This window comes from Athene noctua, chromosome Z, assembly GCF_965140245.1.
Source record: "Athene noctua chromosome Z, bAthNoc1.hap1.1, whole genome shotgun sequence".
NCBI classification, from domain to species: domain Eukaryota; kingdom Metazoa; phylum Chordata; class Aves; order Strigiformes; family Strigidae; genus Athene; species Athene noctua.
Window position 1 is genome coordinate 59,692,023 of NC_134077.1, and position 16,333 is coordinate 59,708,355.

General features: G+C 35.6%; 1 protein-coding gene across 4 annotated transcripts in view; it reads right to left on the minus strand.

Annotated features, from left to right (window-relative positions):
- Positions 1-9,958, minus strand: part of ALDH1A1 (aldehyde dehydrogenase 1 family member A1) — a 37,307-nt gene extending 27,349 nt beyond the window's left edge. For 3 of the 4 annotated variants that reach the window (XM_074931657.1, XM_074931656.1, XM_074931654.1), the window contains exon 1: positions 9,401-9,606. In XM_074931657.1, coding sequence (XP_074787758.1) covers positions 9,401-9,490 — 90 coding nt within the window. In that variant the 5' untranslated portion in view covers positions 9,491-9,606. Of the gene's footprint in view, positions 1-9,400; positions 9,607-9,812 lie in introns of those variants that run through there. The other variant, XM_074931655.1, reaches the window with a different exon arrangement.
- Positions 9,959-16,333: the final 6,375 nt, after the last annotated feature.

Consider the following 16,333-nt stretch of genomic DNA (forward strand, 5'->3'; position numbering starts at 1 on the left):
TCAAAACTAAAATACCAATAGTATGTTTTCCTGAAATTAAAGTCAAGACTAAAAATACCCTACCATAGCCAAGTGAATGAAACAAAGAAAAAAACACTTAAGCAGAGTAAAAATTAAGCAAGCATACTTCTCTAATTTCATTTTAAAGGAGTAAAATAATTAGAGATTAGGGAAGGGCTCTCTTATTTTTCACCAAATCCTTTGGCTTTGTGGATTGGTGCTTCATTAAATGTGATCCTAATCAAGATTTAAAATTAGAAACCTAATGTTTTTAATATTTTACAGAAAAACGAGACTTTTCTCCAGTATATAAAAATAGGAGTCACAAATCAAGAGGAAATGACTGATGTATCACCAGACGTACACCGTTAATAGCCTTAGAGAAAGCCTAGACTGTCCTTGCTGGTGGTGGATTTCACAGAGACACTCTCAAAAACACACTTAGCAGCACATACTGGGAGAAAAACCCTCTCTTGTTTATAGTTGCCTTGAGAAAAGGTTTAATTACTTTACCAGTGAAATCACAAACATCTATTTCTTTAATTGCTCTTTGTCTGAACCAGCACATACCAAAATATTTACACTGCCCAAAGTGAAATATCCAAGAGCTGACAATGACAGGAATTTCAAGGGTGGCTTATGGGCAGAAGATGACTGTGGTCCTCCGCTAGACATATAACCTTATATGACTCAATAGGTCTTAGATGAAAACACATGGGAAAGAGTGGTATTTTTGATCATAGTTTTCAAAGCTAGTTTCTACTCCTCCTTTGGAAAGACTATTTGCAGGATCTCAATCTGAGCATTTTCATATCACAATGTTGTTATTTTTCAGGAGTTATACTATGGGTGCCTGAAGTGGGGTTGTGCCCTATTGCCATAATCCTGCTCTCAACACATGAATATAATTATACAAACATACCAGAAATGCGGGTGCTGGCAGTGTATTGTTCAGGAGAATTACAGCTGATGGTCATGTACATGGGGGATTCTTTTCTCTCCACTCCCTACCTGAAAGTTTCTATGCAAAACACCAGGAATTAAAACCTCTGTGGTTCTGATCTTTAGCTCATGCTACAGTTCCTGCTTTTGAATGGGGAAGGTACTTGCCTTGTATGACTTCATGTTTTGATGAGATCATCCTTGAGTAACTATTTTAGCCATCATATTGCTTTATAATCAATATGACTATTGTCTATTTAAGGTGATCCCAACCATTATTCATTAGTTATTCAGTAATTTCTATCAGTACGCTGATCACCTCCAATTTAATGGTCACATCTACCAAATCTTTTGTCACCCTGACATTGATCACACTTCCCTGCCTCCCATTCAGACTTTAGGCATAAAATGCGAACATACTTCTCTTATTCTGACTACTACTGCCAGTATTGTTTGAACTGCAAGGAGTATTACGGCAAATTAGTATTACTTGTGTCCATTTTGATAGATTTTTATACTTATTTCCAACTCTGAGAATCTCTGTTATGTTTCTACACTGATTTCCCTCAGCAGAAACCACCACTCTTGATTTTCCATCCTTCCAAACACTATCTAACCTCTTTTACTAATCTGTTGCCTTTATGTGGAACATCCAGACACCAGGAAAACCAAGTCAGCATGTGCTGCTCATTTATCTGTTTTATCCTGACTATTGCCTGACAGGGACTGGGAAAAGTCTAATACTGAAACCAAGAAAATAAGCTAAAAATTTGCTTTTCTCAATCTTGCTAGAATATCCTGTCTTTTTATTTAATATCTTTCAAGATTTTCATAGATTGACAAAGTATAGCTAGCAATTAAGAAGAACAAAAGAAAAACAATTGCACAGCAGCTGGCCTACACCAAAGCTAATCATAACAGCTTACCCAGCAGCAATGAAATTGATACCCAAAGTTCATTTAACAAATGTTAGGAACTGTGTCCTTACTCAAAGATCAAACTTTTGTACTGTCTGAAAGCACATTGTGTACTGAATTTCCTTTGCATGGCTGGAACAAATACCATTAACTCTTGATTGCGACATTGCTGGTGCACTTAGAACAAGACCTTAACAAACAATGTGGGCATTGTTGTTTCCCATATTGAACTTTTATGATCCATAACCTTTTGTGGTATAATAACCCCAGATAGTCAAACCTAGGCCCTTTTGTATGGGAGTAAGTAATTGGCAAAGGTACTGTTACAGCTGAATGAATAATTAAATGTTTGAAATCCTTATAAATTCTAAATTATGTCAGTGTCATACAAGAACATTTTCTCCAAAGACAGCACAAAATTCCAGCCACGTCTGCTATATTTTTGCTATTAATTTTGTTGTCTGTTTGGTATGACACTTCCTTTCTTTTTCAAAGTCTCATGTCCTAATTTCAGTTGTGCTATACATCCCTTAAAACTATGTACAAAGAAGGTTTCAGGAGTGATCAGTTCTGTGTCTCTCTAGTTCTTTTCATTACTGAATACTAATAAGACCATTGATGAAATCTGTATAAATTATTCTGCTTTTCTATTTAAACAAACAAACAAGGAAACCAATGTAATTGTTCCCGAAAAATCAGTATTTTTAAATAGTGTAGGGAAACTATGGCACCATACACATTATTCTTAAAAAAGAAACTGTTTTTTAAAAGATGTACTTTATACTGTTACTAAAATAACTGTAATATTTCTGAATTTTGTATTCTGTTACATTAAAGATGATACAAAATTAATTAATTCAGCAATTGCTGATAGAATAAAACAATCTACTAAAAATACTCTTTAGTGTAATTATTGAAAAGTTACATGGTATTTTACAGCTGTGAAAATTTAGAGGACAACCAGAGTGAAGACTTAGGACCTTTGCATAAAATTTGAGGTACTCTGTTACCCATAGGTGCACCAGATACACCCTAATCTAGAGCCTGCCATCTCTGATCCAATGCTGGCAAAATTGTTGTGGTGGGTTAACATTTTATTTCTGACTCTGTACCTTTGTCTTGAAACAGAAAGGAAAACCTCATTGGAAAGATCTTATACAGGGCACAGATGTTCAAAAAAGTAGGCTAAGTTGCTACCAAGTGTTGTGCAGGTTGTTCTTTAAAGTGACCATGCAATGCATACAGCCCAATATTAACAAGTATCTTTCATCCTCTAAAACTGTCCGTGATCTCTGGGTCTGGTTCAGTGCTGAAATGGGCTTGCCACCCTAAGCCACCCATCCAGTGCCTGAACCCACCTTCCTGCTGCTGATAGGCTGGTGCCGTCCTTTCTTGCTCTGTCCCAGTGCCACTACCTTGCTTGCATGCATTTGAGATCTTGATCATGCTCATCACTGAGACCATGGCAGGCTTTGACTGATTGTACCCAGTATTTTGTTCTCTAACTGTGTCTATCTTTAGGGTCATGGCATCTTGCCCCACTTTTAGTCATTGGAGCTGTGCCATGAGATCAACTAGCAGAAAAGATGCAATTCTTGTTTCCTCTCCATTAGGATAAACGTCCCACTGTTGCTGTTCAGAGTAGCAGCAACATTTAAATAGAAAACCAGAAAATACATTGGGGCAGTGAAATCAAATCAAATGATGGATGACTCAGGGCAGGACAAAGTTAAGACACCAAAACTTTAGGATAAAAGTTGTTTGTCACACAAATTTTAACCCTACCACCACAACCACATATGTTATAAAAATGTGACAGCTCTCGGGGAAAAGATTTTTTGCATAGTATTGAAATTACTTACATTGACTTTCTGAGTGGTTGTTAATAACTGGTCGATAATTGGGTAATAACTATGAAGAACAGTAAAACTATTATCTCTAAATGGATATGGTAGCAATATTCTATTAATATATTCCTCTATGTTTCAGCTTGTTTCTATGTGGGCACCATATGTAGAATGTAATTTCTTCCTCTGATCATCAAGACTGACCAGCAAACTCCTGATTTAACAAAATCTGTCAGAGAAATAAATAATGTAGTCCCTGGAAATTTCAGATATGTCTGAAAGTTAATTATAGGAATAGCCACAAAAAATTCTGACTGTTGTGAAAGAGCAAAGACAGCAGTTAAAGGGTTAACATGAAAAAAAAGCCATCTTTAGTAACCAGCTACATTGCCAAGAAAAGAGACAAAGTAAAAGGTAAATATTAACATAACACTGCTATGATGTTACAGTATGCCAAATTCACATCTGTCTGTGAAAGGAATAATAGCAAAACATACCATTTTTGGAAGTTTTTGAAGTATTTGTTTAAATACTACATTTATTGCACCAACCAATATCACCCATAATATTAGCTTAGAATATCTTTCTTATTAATGTTTCTAATATCATTCCCATTTAAAACATAACTTCACTACATTCAATATATACACAGCATTGTATCAGGGCTGTATAAATCAAACTATCCAGATGTCTTTCATAAGCTAGACAGCACTCTTGCATACATACGTATGAAAGACAGGAAAGAGAAGGAAAAAGTCAAAACTCTCCATCTAGGTCGTGTTACACACATTTCAGGCAGCTGCACTCATAAATGTGCATGCTGCCATGTTCATTTAATGCTGTGGAATATATGCTGCAAACTAGCAGGACATGGATCTCTAAATCCAGGCAACATTGAAGAACCAGCCAACAGCAACCTCTGGATACTCCCTTGCCCTGCTGAAGAAAAAACATTTGGGATCATCTTGCAGTAGGGTTACAGTGTCTTGCCTGTCAGTCAGAACTACACTGACAGTTTAGATCTTTTTGTTTTGGTTTGTCAGACATAAATGCAAAAGACCTACCCTTCTGTGGCATGTGCTGTGCAGTGTGTTGTCTGTGATGACTGACTATGGTACATGAGGTTTAGAGATGAAAATTTATTTTGTAAGGATTTAGAAATGTTGTTGCAGGTATTTTGTAACTGTGATTTCACTGGTATTTTTAGGAGAGAAGATGTTTTTTATATAAACAACCCAAAGAATTAATGACTTTCAGACTTCTCTGTACTAGACCTGGAAATACACATTTCTTGTAGATGCAACTGTACACTACCTAAGTTTAGTATTTAAAATAGAGCCTAACAGGCTACTGCAGTCAAAAATCCTCTGACTGGTTTTATTTCCCAGTACAGTAAAATCTTGATTCTCTGAAATGATTGATTTCAGTTCAGATAATTTAATGCCATTCACCTTTTGGAGTTGAAGTTACCTGCAAGACTACAGTATTTCTGTCATTGTTCAGATAGTGGAGTAGGTCACTTAAATGACCTAACAGAAAGTGGGGAGCCAAGACCTCCTCTTTGCTTTTTTTTTTTTTTTTTTTTTTAATCATCCCAGTGTTGTTTTTTCCTTTCAGTCCTTCAGTATTTTGAAAGGACCATGAGTTCATTTTATCAAGTATCTGCTAGATGGGGGGTGCCATATTTGTGTCTGTACTGCGTGAGGAAAGAAAGTATTTGACTCTGGACAGTTTTCTCTCAGATGGACCACACCATAGCTCTGCTGAAATAGATTTTAGGGCCTCTACATTAGGTGTCATTACCTTATGAAACATAACATCTTGTTGCATCTTTCTTAGAATAAGGATACCCTTTTTGTGGGTTCCATTTTGTGCAAAGTCTGTACCAAATTTCAGGCCTCAGTGTTTCTGTAGAAGTGACTTAAAAGTGTGGTTTAGAGAAGAAAACACTTCATTTCTGATGTTGTAGAGATCCTTTACATGATCCCATATTCAACATCTGTCTATAAACTTATTTGGGGAAGATTTTTTATGTAATTACTTCTTATTGTTATAAACTATAATCCATACTACAGAGATGTAGTCAAGAAAAGTAATAGAACTATCTAAAATGTGGACTATCTCAAATTTAGCTATTAGAAGTAGCTTAATAAATATGAAATGAAATGTCTAAGCTATCTTCTCTTTAGATATCAGAAACTCTGCCAAACTTATGGTACAAGAAAAAGCATAACCTCTTTCCACCATAAATCTGCCCTCAGATAGCCTACAGGTCTTGATATGATAAAGTTTTTTTGACAATGCTCTTCAAATGATCCCAACTGGGTTTTTTGCAGAGCTAAAAGTGACCAAATTTCAACAGTTGTTCAGCTGACTGATCATAAGATTTCTAGTGCAGACAGTAAACCAGGGAATGATACCACCAGTGTTGTTTTAGAGGTCAAGAACTGTGAAGAGGCACCAGGCCTGTGTCTGGGCTCCTGCATGCTGGAGACAATTCAGCATCACTTAGGTGAGGTGATGCACAGTGCTGAAAAATTGTTAACCCCTATTCATACCTACTCTTATAAATTATGAGACTTATTCAGATATTCTAGAGTTTGATATGGCAGTGTATCTTACAGTTACATCTAAACCTGAAACAGATTTGTGGCCCAAGAGGAGGTTCATTTCAAGTGCTATAAATTCTGATTTGCCAGTTCCAAAATATGTCATGGAGTCTCACTCTACTCTTTAAGCAATACAGTTAAAATACATGAAATTATTTAAGGAAATACTGAAGACTGAAACTGTAAGCTTTAAACAAATATTTCAATAACGAATACCTGCTGTGGAATCTCTTTTTCCCCTGGGTTTTTCCTTACAAGGAGTTCATATTTGGCTAATATTTCATGAAATATTTTTTTTCTCCTTGAAATTGTATGTTATTATTGATGCTGGAACGGCATTTTACTGCTGCAATCAGAGAACATAATATTTCTATTAATTATTTATTTAAACTGTTTTTCAGTTAGTGGCTTTGTATCTACAAAGTCAGCTGATCTTAAAAAGACTATGTTTCTATAGTACCTTTATAACTAATTACCTTTCCCCAGATACTCTAATTAATTTTTTTTTTGTTTTATCCCTTACCTTTTTTTGTGAAGCTAGTGATTGCAACCCATGTGATAGTTAGCTGGATACTCAGAATGGCTTACCCTCCTACACTTTCTGATATTCCACATACAGTTTAGTAAAAGAATGTGCAGCTGTTTTCTACCCATCATGTAATTTGACAACCTAATAATTAACTAGTCTGAGGTTTTCCAATTAAAGGAACACCACAGGACTTAGTGTTTGTGAAAGCACTATAACAGAAATAATTTGTCAAACAATAGTTGTCTTATTCCTCAGTGTTGACTAAGTAAAATATTTACTAGCATATTTTTAGCCAGCTACCAACACTCATTCGGCTCATTGGAATATCTTTAAAGGTGATTCAGATATGAAACAAATTAAACATCAGTCCGTGGTTCAACATCCAAGCCAATTTAACTGCTTAAAATGAATTCAATTTAATTCTTGAAATTCAAATTCCCTGAAGACTGGTTAATTTTATACTGTATGTGAAAGGCATTGTCTGACATGTGGCTATACCAATCTATAGATCCATAGACATATGGAAATACTTAATTAGATGATGTCTGTAAAAGGCCCCAAATTGTCCCTCTCATAGAAAATAAAATAGTGTTAACTAAAGAGAAAAGTCTTTGGAACACCTCCTGCAGATCTTCAGATCCTTGTGTGATGGTTATTGATATTATGCCGTGATAGAAAAAGAGAAAATTGAGTTTCGAGAGCTGAGGGATCTGCTGATGTCCAAGATGCTTCAGACAGAAAGGTTAATACATCAGCAGTAATTAATGCTTCCTCATCTTGATCCCTCCAACATAACTCGTCAAAACAATCCCATATCCCACATTCTAACCTGTATGGGACAGGAGAGGAACATGATGGATAAGAACACAAGAATGGAAAGGCTTTATTAAATTGTAGGATGACTGCTGGGTGTTAATGACATTTCTATTATCCTATCTCCCTGTCCCTCAGTACATTCTTCTGGCTTTCAGACAACCCTGTGTGATATTTGAAGAGAGGAGGAAAACATTGCAAAAATCAAGCCTCTGCAAGGGTGTGTTGCATTTGATCACTTGCAGGTAAACACTTTTGCAAACAAGTGCATTGTTACACAGTTACATATTACAGGCAATTTTTAAGGAAATGGTATCCACTGTCAAAGCAAAAGAAACATGCATTTGCTATGTGACACTCTCCTTAATTGCACACGATAGACATTTCTGACATGCTGGCTGCCTTGGGGTTGCTTTTTGTATTAATGGAATAGTTTTTTGCTAACTAAATATTTTAGAAGGATAAAAATGTTTACAGAAGTTTACATCTTGCATATTCAGTTACATTAGGTTTCTGAGCTAGCATTTTGCTCATATTAGTTGATTTCTTTTAGAAAAAAAAACCCAAACAAAACAACTGTAGTTTCTAGAACATCACTGTGACCTAGGTACTAAAGTATCTTCTCTGAAGTGAGCTTTTTTTTTTTTTTTTTTTTTTTGAGACAGGAAGAGCAGTAAAGAGCTATCACATGGCAGAACTACATAGCTTTCATAGCCTGTTAAATATTTACAAAGTAAGGTCCTGCGTGATTTATTCAAGAAAGGCATGCATTGAAATCTGCTTAGTTTTTTTCCATGAAAGAATACGATAGAAGAGAACTCAAAAGGACTAATCTAGATAATTGCTGAACACCTTCCTTTGGGAAAATAAAATAAGTATTGGTCCTAGAAAATAAAATTTATTTCCATTGGTATGGTAATGATAAAAGGAATTAACAGCAATCAAGCAGTCTCCAAAGGGAATAGGTCCTTTCTGATCAATTGTTCTACCTGAATGTTTCAGAGGGCAGAGTTTCAATATTTTCTGCCCACAGTTTGTTCAAAGTTCTTGCAGATATCTGTGTACTATGATATAAAACAGGCAAAGGATCTTTCCTAGCTGGGAACACAGGTCTGGATTCAGAACTTCTTTATCTGTGTATTTCTAACTGCATATAAAAAGAGTTTGTTATTTTGAAGACTTCATGGTAATAGTGAGTAATGATGGTGGACTTTATCTGTTTTATTGATAGTTACTTGTTTAAGCTGAAAAACAAATTTATTATCTCCAAGAAAAATATGTGAGTGGAATGAATTTTATTTTAGTTTCTTTTTCACAGAACCCTTTCCACATAAACTTATTTGAATTATTGAAATCTGATTGTAATATGGTGCAGTACGCGAACATTTTCATGTGTTCTCACTGTTCTGAAAAATATGATAATAGAAACCTTTCCTTCTTCGCTCCATTTATATTTTTTGAGAAACTTATCACTGCAGAAAGCTTGTTTCAGTAGAAAACCAGCATCCACCCCAAATGAAATATGAAATGATTCTATCACACTTGCACACTTCCTTAAATACTTAGATTAAAAGAAGCACTAAACGTTAATTGTTAATTTGTATAATATCAGAAACAGGTCAGAATAAACATTTTAAGCACTGATTTACAGTTGCTTCCATGGTTCATGTAATGTTAAAATGAGCACATCTTACTGTCTGAGCTGAAAGAATGAGAAAAAATAAGAAAACAGATGCTACTAACCTTGGTGTACTTAATTTTCAGATCTTTGAGTGGTTCTGGCAGCGCTGGCAAAACTGGAGCAGACTTGCTGTCTGAACCTTGCTTCTTCATATTTTCAGTTGAGGAGTTTGAGGACGTTCCTGAAACACAGGTGAAATGGGGTATAAGGGAAGCACAGTGATTTTTGTCCTGACTGAGCTCTTAGCTTTATTTGTGCTTTTTATCTGTACCAGCTATGGTATATTTGCATACAGGAATATGATTGGATGAAAGAATTCATTGCAAAGAGAAAATGACACTACTTAAGACCAAAAGCAACTGCCTTTTCACCGAGCTGAGACCTCGATGTAACAAATGCTGCTGAAGGAATCTGCTTAGCCAGACACTATGAATTTCTTGCTGGGAAACACAGTTTAAGGTCTCCTCATCTTACCTGTAAAATTGCTTTCCCTCAGCAGTCAGGTTCCCAGATTTTAAGTGAAGTTCTTCACCTGCTTGAAGGCAGCTCTGAAGGTAAAGACAGACTTGTTAGCTCTGGTAACAAACTAAGCCCTTCTCACTGGAGAGTTGGTGAGAATAATTTCCAGAGTTGGAAAGCATTCACTAAAAAACAAGTCACCTTAGGTTACGCTTTAATATGTTCAGAGTACATTATAATTCCTGTAATTAATACCTGCTTTGTAGATCACAGAGATAAGGGATGACTATGGTGATACAAAATCCTTCACATATTTTTCAAGAAATATGAAGGTAGGACAAAACTGATTGATCTGGAAAAAATACACTGTGGGTAGAACCAAGCAAAAGCTTGTTGGGTTTTTTTTTGAGATAGCACCACAGTTTTAAAGGCTAAATTTTACTACAGCAGTGTCCTTTGGCAAATTTGTGTTTGTGACTTTCAAAACAAATAATTTAATAGTCAGGACTTTTCTTTCCAGGGTGGGAGCTGCTAGTGCATATATGGGCATATGTTCTGATTACTCAATGTGAAACATATCTCTGGTACTGGCAAATAGTTTTATAAGACACAAGAAACTCCTCTCTTCATTAAGTCCTACCTTTTCTTATGAATCATATCACAGGACAAACTGGGACTAAATTAACACTTGTTTTTATATGCTGATCTTCTGATATATGTACAATGGATCTATACCATAGAAATAAAGATAAATGATCTTATTGCTTTCATTGAGACTACACAGAGGTTTGAAAAACACACTGAGCTCAGCTAATTCATGTATCAGTAATCATCTAAACCATCTGGCAATGGTTTTGTTGCTTTTAACTGATGGATGATATAGGACATATTAGGAAACGAATCTTTTCACACATTAGTTATATGTAAGATACTTTCTGAATTAAAGAGCATGCTATAATTATCACTGATGATTTTTGTGTTTGGATATATGGTTTGAACAAGAGTTTCACATGTTCAGAAAAGTCCAATTAATTTCTGGATAAAAGAGAATTTTATTCTCTCAATAATTATGTCTTAGTGAGATGCAAAGAGTTGTGTGGACTTGAACAAGTTTCAGCCATTCACTCTGTCGTATGAATGAAGGGCACCCATTCCAATTGCTCTAACACCATGATATCTAAGGTTATTATCTCAGTTACTCCCTTTTGAATGCATCCTTCAGCTCTCCTGCTTCAAGACAGCCCAACACAGAATGGTATATTTGAAAGTTCTGTGAACACCACATTCTAACCTCAACATTCGTGGTTACAATGTTTGCCTGCCTTAGAGAATGTCTTTAACTCTCATGAAAAAAAAGAAAATACTTAAATAGGGTTTGTTCACTTTGATGTGGAATATACCTTTTCAGTGTTATCTTCACATAGCAAATTTTTGTGCCTTTTTTTTTTTTTTTTTTTTTTTTCAAATTTCCACGTTAATTTTCTGGTTTGGACCCTAAAGTCTACTCTAGTAAACTTCCTTTCTCCATTAACTCACAAAGAATTTGTCTCTAGTTATTTCACGTGTTAATTTATCAGATTTGCCTAATTTAAACAGATTTTAAATGGAGCTCTGGAGTTGTCTGGCTTCTAGCAAAGCAAAAAATCTTTCTCCCAAATGGAAATGCTTTAAATATATTCTCATATTTAAGTACTATTGCATTACTGCCTTTTTTTTTTTTTTTTTTTTTTTTTTTTTTTAAATTAATAAACTAGAAACGGGTTGTGATAACTTCATTGGAAAATGACAGTATTTATCCTCTTCTCACGTCAGGACAGCCTGAAATCTGCTTAGTCAGGCTGTAGAGATACTACCCTGGGTGAAAAGTTTCAACTTTTTCAAACATGCTGGTAATCATTGGTTTACTTTCCACACCATTCATTCACTTAACACATGCTTTACCCTCTTTTTTTCCTTTCTGTTTCCCTCTTTCACTCTTGGATTGCATGAATCACCTTCACTACCATGCTTCCTCTGAGTTCTTACTTTTCTCTCTAAACCTTGTGTATTGTTAAAAAGGTCTCATTTCTTAGAAGATTACTTGTTATCTTGATCAATTTACTTGTTCTATCCTCAGGCCTTATCTGCTGTGACTTGCTCCAAGCATTGCAATTAATGTCAATAATTCCTTTAAATTCTCTGTGTTTTCATATCTATGAATGCCTGACTTCCCTTCCTTTTTCTAGGAAATTCTAACCATTCCTTAGACTAGCTGCTCATGACCATCCCAATTACCTCCCATACAGTAACTTTCTTATTCACTTTCAGCCTAGGATTCATTTTAGCCTAACTCAGAAATTATTTCCTTTTCCTCACTTCTCATGTTCCTGTTTATTACAGCTTCCTCCTGCTTTCATTCTGTGACTTTTTTTCCCCATCCTGCATCACTATTGTTATACCTTTCATCTAAAGATGTGCGTTTTAAGAAATGCAACTTTAGTGGGCTATAACATTCTTTCAAATAGTGGATTGTACAATATTTGGATATTACAGATATTGTAGGTGGAAGTTTACATAGTTTTGCTGTTTCTTGGAAAATATTAGACTCTATTTTTTTCCTTTCTTTTGGTCAGGGATTTGATTATTTCTTTTTATCTTTTCACTGAAAAGGAATGAATCTTAGCTACTCCACACCTTGGAGAACTACATGATATATAATGTGACTGCGATAGTGCTTTCTTCAATATAATGCATAATATTTCTCCTAGTTTAAACCTACTGAGTTCCTCTACTCAATACAAGATCAAGAGGAACAAATAAAAAGTAATGGTTCACCATGCAAGTTATAAATAAGCTGTGAGATGCCTTGCTGTATGACATTGGTGGTGCTAAAACACAAGTTCAAGGGCTGCATAAACTTTAGGTCTGACGTGTTAGTCTGTCAGTAAGTTAAATGAAAGTTTTGTGCTGGAAGATGCTGTAAATCATTTGTCCATGTATTTCTTCACAAAGATTAAAACAGGAAATTAATAACTAACTAAAGACAGCATTCCAGAGTAGAATTAACCTTTCTCTTTAGATTTGATCATACAGTGGGATATTGCCAGCGTTGCTTGCACGTTTTGATTGAGTTCGTTGTGGTCTAGGTGGGCAAAGTATTTGGCCTGTATTCTTGAGATTTGTTTCAGGCCCATATTCATTACATGAGATACAATTTAATAGCCAGCAGCACACAGATGAAAGTAGAGCTTTTAGTTTGACTATGCTGGCAATCCGACTAATGAAATCAGTATGTCACAAGAATCAACACAGGTAACCTGTGACTGGATTCTCTTCCCTAAACACAATGCTAGCACTATCTGAAATGCCCTGGCCTTTCCTAGCTGCCCTCAGATGTCAGTCCAGGAGACTCCTGCAGATCCTTGCCAAAGTTGTATCAGTGTCTTCAAAACTATTCTGCAGCTCAAATGACTCAAATGCCTCTGTCAAAGGAAATGGCTTGACCAGAAGGTTTATGATTCTACTTGGTATTTTTATGTTAGTGTATGCTGGGCTAATACAGTCTGAAAGCCATATATTTGTTACAGACATTCCTCTTCCAGCATTTAACAGAGAAATATTTGCTTTACATAGTAGAAGAAGATTATTCTGAGAATAGAATTATCTCTTATCCACAAATTACTATGACTTTTCTAAAGGCTAGAAAATGTTGGGCTTTCTTTCCCCAGAAGTAGACACAAGCTTGTCTTTTTTAAAAGCAGTATTTTAAAAAAATATTTTATTTTGAATGACTGTCAAACTATCTTCCCAGTTCCCAGAGTCTGGATGTCTCTATTCTCCAGCAACAGGGGACAAGTGATTACTCTTTGTATAATACCGAGATTATAATCACAGCAGTAAGAAATTCTGGTCCATAGGTTTCTACAGAAAGCAGACTTTGCCCTTCAAATGACATGTATTTTTTCATTAAAGAAATCTAATTATTATCTTATACTAAACATGCTCAAAGCTATGTAGATCAGATAAGACTGCGTTACCTTGGACCATCTCTAATGTGAGACAGTGCAAGGATTTTATTTCAGGTAAACAGACAGTAGATGTTATCTACTTTCATTTTTTGTCATTTACAGCTCTGAGAATGTTTCAAATTTAATATCTTTGGCATCTGATGATCCATCAAAATTACACCTTGAACTCTAACAGTTATGAGTTCTAGAAGGTGGCATAACTACATAACAATTATGCATTTTAAAAGGTGGCATAGCAACTTAAGTAACCTCCAAAATCTGATTTAATTTAAAATACTTAAGGTGAATAATCTTCCGCTGACTTAGGATACTATTGTCAAAAATTCCCTGGAATAAGAGATGAACAGAACAGTCTGCTGTGCTCTCAGTTTGGTAGCTGTATTGTATCATCTGTGTTGAATTTAGAGTCCTTAATGCTTAAATACATATTTACACTTTATAAGATCTTACCACAAAGAAATCACTTGAAGAATCTCTATTGAGGCAATATCACTGTTAATGAAAGTCCTGATTAGCTGAACTACTTCCTCCAGACTCAGAATATACAGCAAGTTAAGAATGGGAATTATTCAGTGATTCATACAGATCCCCTGATGGTTATGAAGGAAACTGGCATTAAGTTAGGAGTGGAAGATGTGTCAAAAGCACCAAACTGTGTTTAAAAAGTGAAAATCACTGAGATTAATTTAATTACTGGACTCTCAGTCTGAAATGCTTTATTCACTTTGTTAACCTTTCTTATGGAAATAGAACAGAAACAGTGGTCACTATTTAGCATGATGTGGAAAGGCAGATACATGAGAAACTCGGCAGAACTGGTGTGAAATCTGTGTTATCTTTGCCCATCTAAACTGAGTGTCCAAGGGTGGGTAGGATGTACAAACTCTAACTCTAATCATGAAGCACTGAAGTCAAAATGACAACATTTTCAAGGTTACTGAGAAAATTTCTTTGGTTTTTGCAGCACATTGAAATTTCTGCATTTCTGAAAATCCAGTAATTCGTTTTATATAAATACAGATATTTTTGAGCAAAATTAGCACCTCTTTAGTCATTATGAAATTTCAATGAAGTATAAGCTTGTGAAGTGACGCAGGTGACAAATGCATAACTATTTGAGTTTGAAATTTGAACTCACTTAGTGAAAAATCTTTTATTTTTATTACAGGGATGATAACAGTGTACGAAGAAATGTCCCGGAAGATATTTCATAATACGTCCACAAACAAGCCTGAACACACATCATAATACTAGCTACTGTTTGGCTGATTCATGCAAACTCCTTTGCTCCTGTAATGGCCAAATTTAACTTCTGTTAGTTCACTACAAGGGCAGAGGCAGAGCAAGAAGTATAAAAACTAGTGTTAATAATTTTGGAATCATGGTATCAAAAGGCATTCAATAACTTATTGATACCAGTGCTTGGGCTAACATTGGATGCTGTCAAGAGGCCTATTCTCTGCAGAATCCACAATGACACTTTCACCCTGAGACACTTTCTGCAGGGAGGGACAAGTAAGAGTTTCCTTTGCTCCTACACAGAAGCCTGTACAACCACAGCTAGACTTTTTTTTTTTTTTTATTCACATAGCACCCTGCCTACTAGTGGAACAAGATCATTTCTTCTGATTTCATATGCAGATCATTGCTTGACTGTATGCTGAACACAGACCTTTGCAACAAATTTCAGGATAATTTCACCTTTTCACCATAAATCCTTCCACAACAGACAACAAATTATGACAACAGAGCAAGAGAGAACAGAGAACCTAGAAAGCAGCTTGGGGCTCAGAGTGGAAAGTCCACAACCCTTACTCACTGTTGAGTGGGCACCAGTGCAGTAATGCATAATCTCAGAGCGCAGTGGTACCAAGGTTAACCTGTGGATGAGTGGGCTCTGCAAATCGAGTTTGCTGAAGAAAACCAGTCAAAAACCACCTTTAGAAAAACAGCCATATTTCCACTCTCTGATTCTGACAAAGTGAGACAACATGAGTTATCATGATTAGCCTAATGGAATGGGGCACACTTCAACAAATTTATGTTGCACCCATAGAGCTCTCTATGTCTGAGTTAATTGTATAGCAATTCTCTGCAATCAATGGTGAGAAACAGGATATTTTAAAGCACACATCCTCTCATTCCAAAGGGGGTATCAAAAGTAGATCAGCATCCTAGCAAACAGAACAGTTTCCCGTGGGTAAATAATTATTGTTTGTGGCTATAAAGGAAGTAAACTCATCTACCTCTGATATAAATACCTTACTGGAGGTATGTACTGCCAGGTGAGATGGATTTCACTTTATGTTTTTCCTCCACTGCAGGGAGATGGCTTCCTATGTAGCATTTATGAACTGTTATATTGCTTCTGGAGTTTAAATAAAGCTTAACAATATCCTTGTTAGCAGGTCTTCAGGATAAAATAAACACATCCTCTCTGTGAAGATTCTTTGCTCTTTAGAAGATTGACTGGGAGCCGAGAAATATTTATTTAAAATTTATTTGGGTTTATCTAGAGAAAAATGCTTT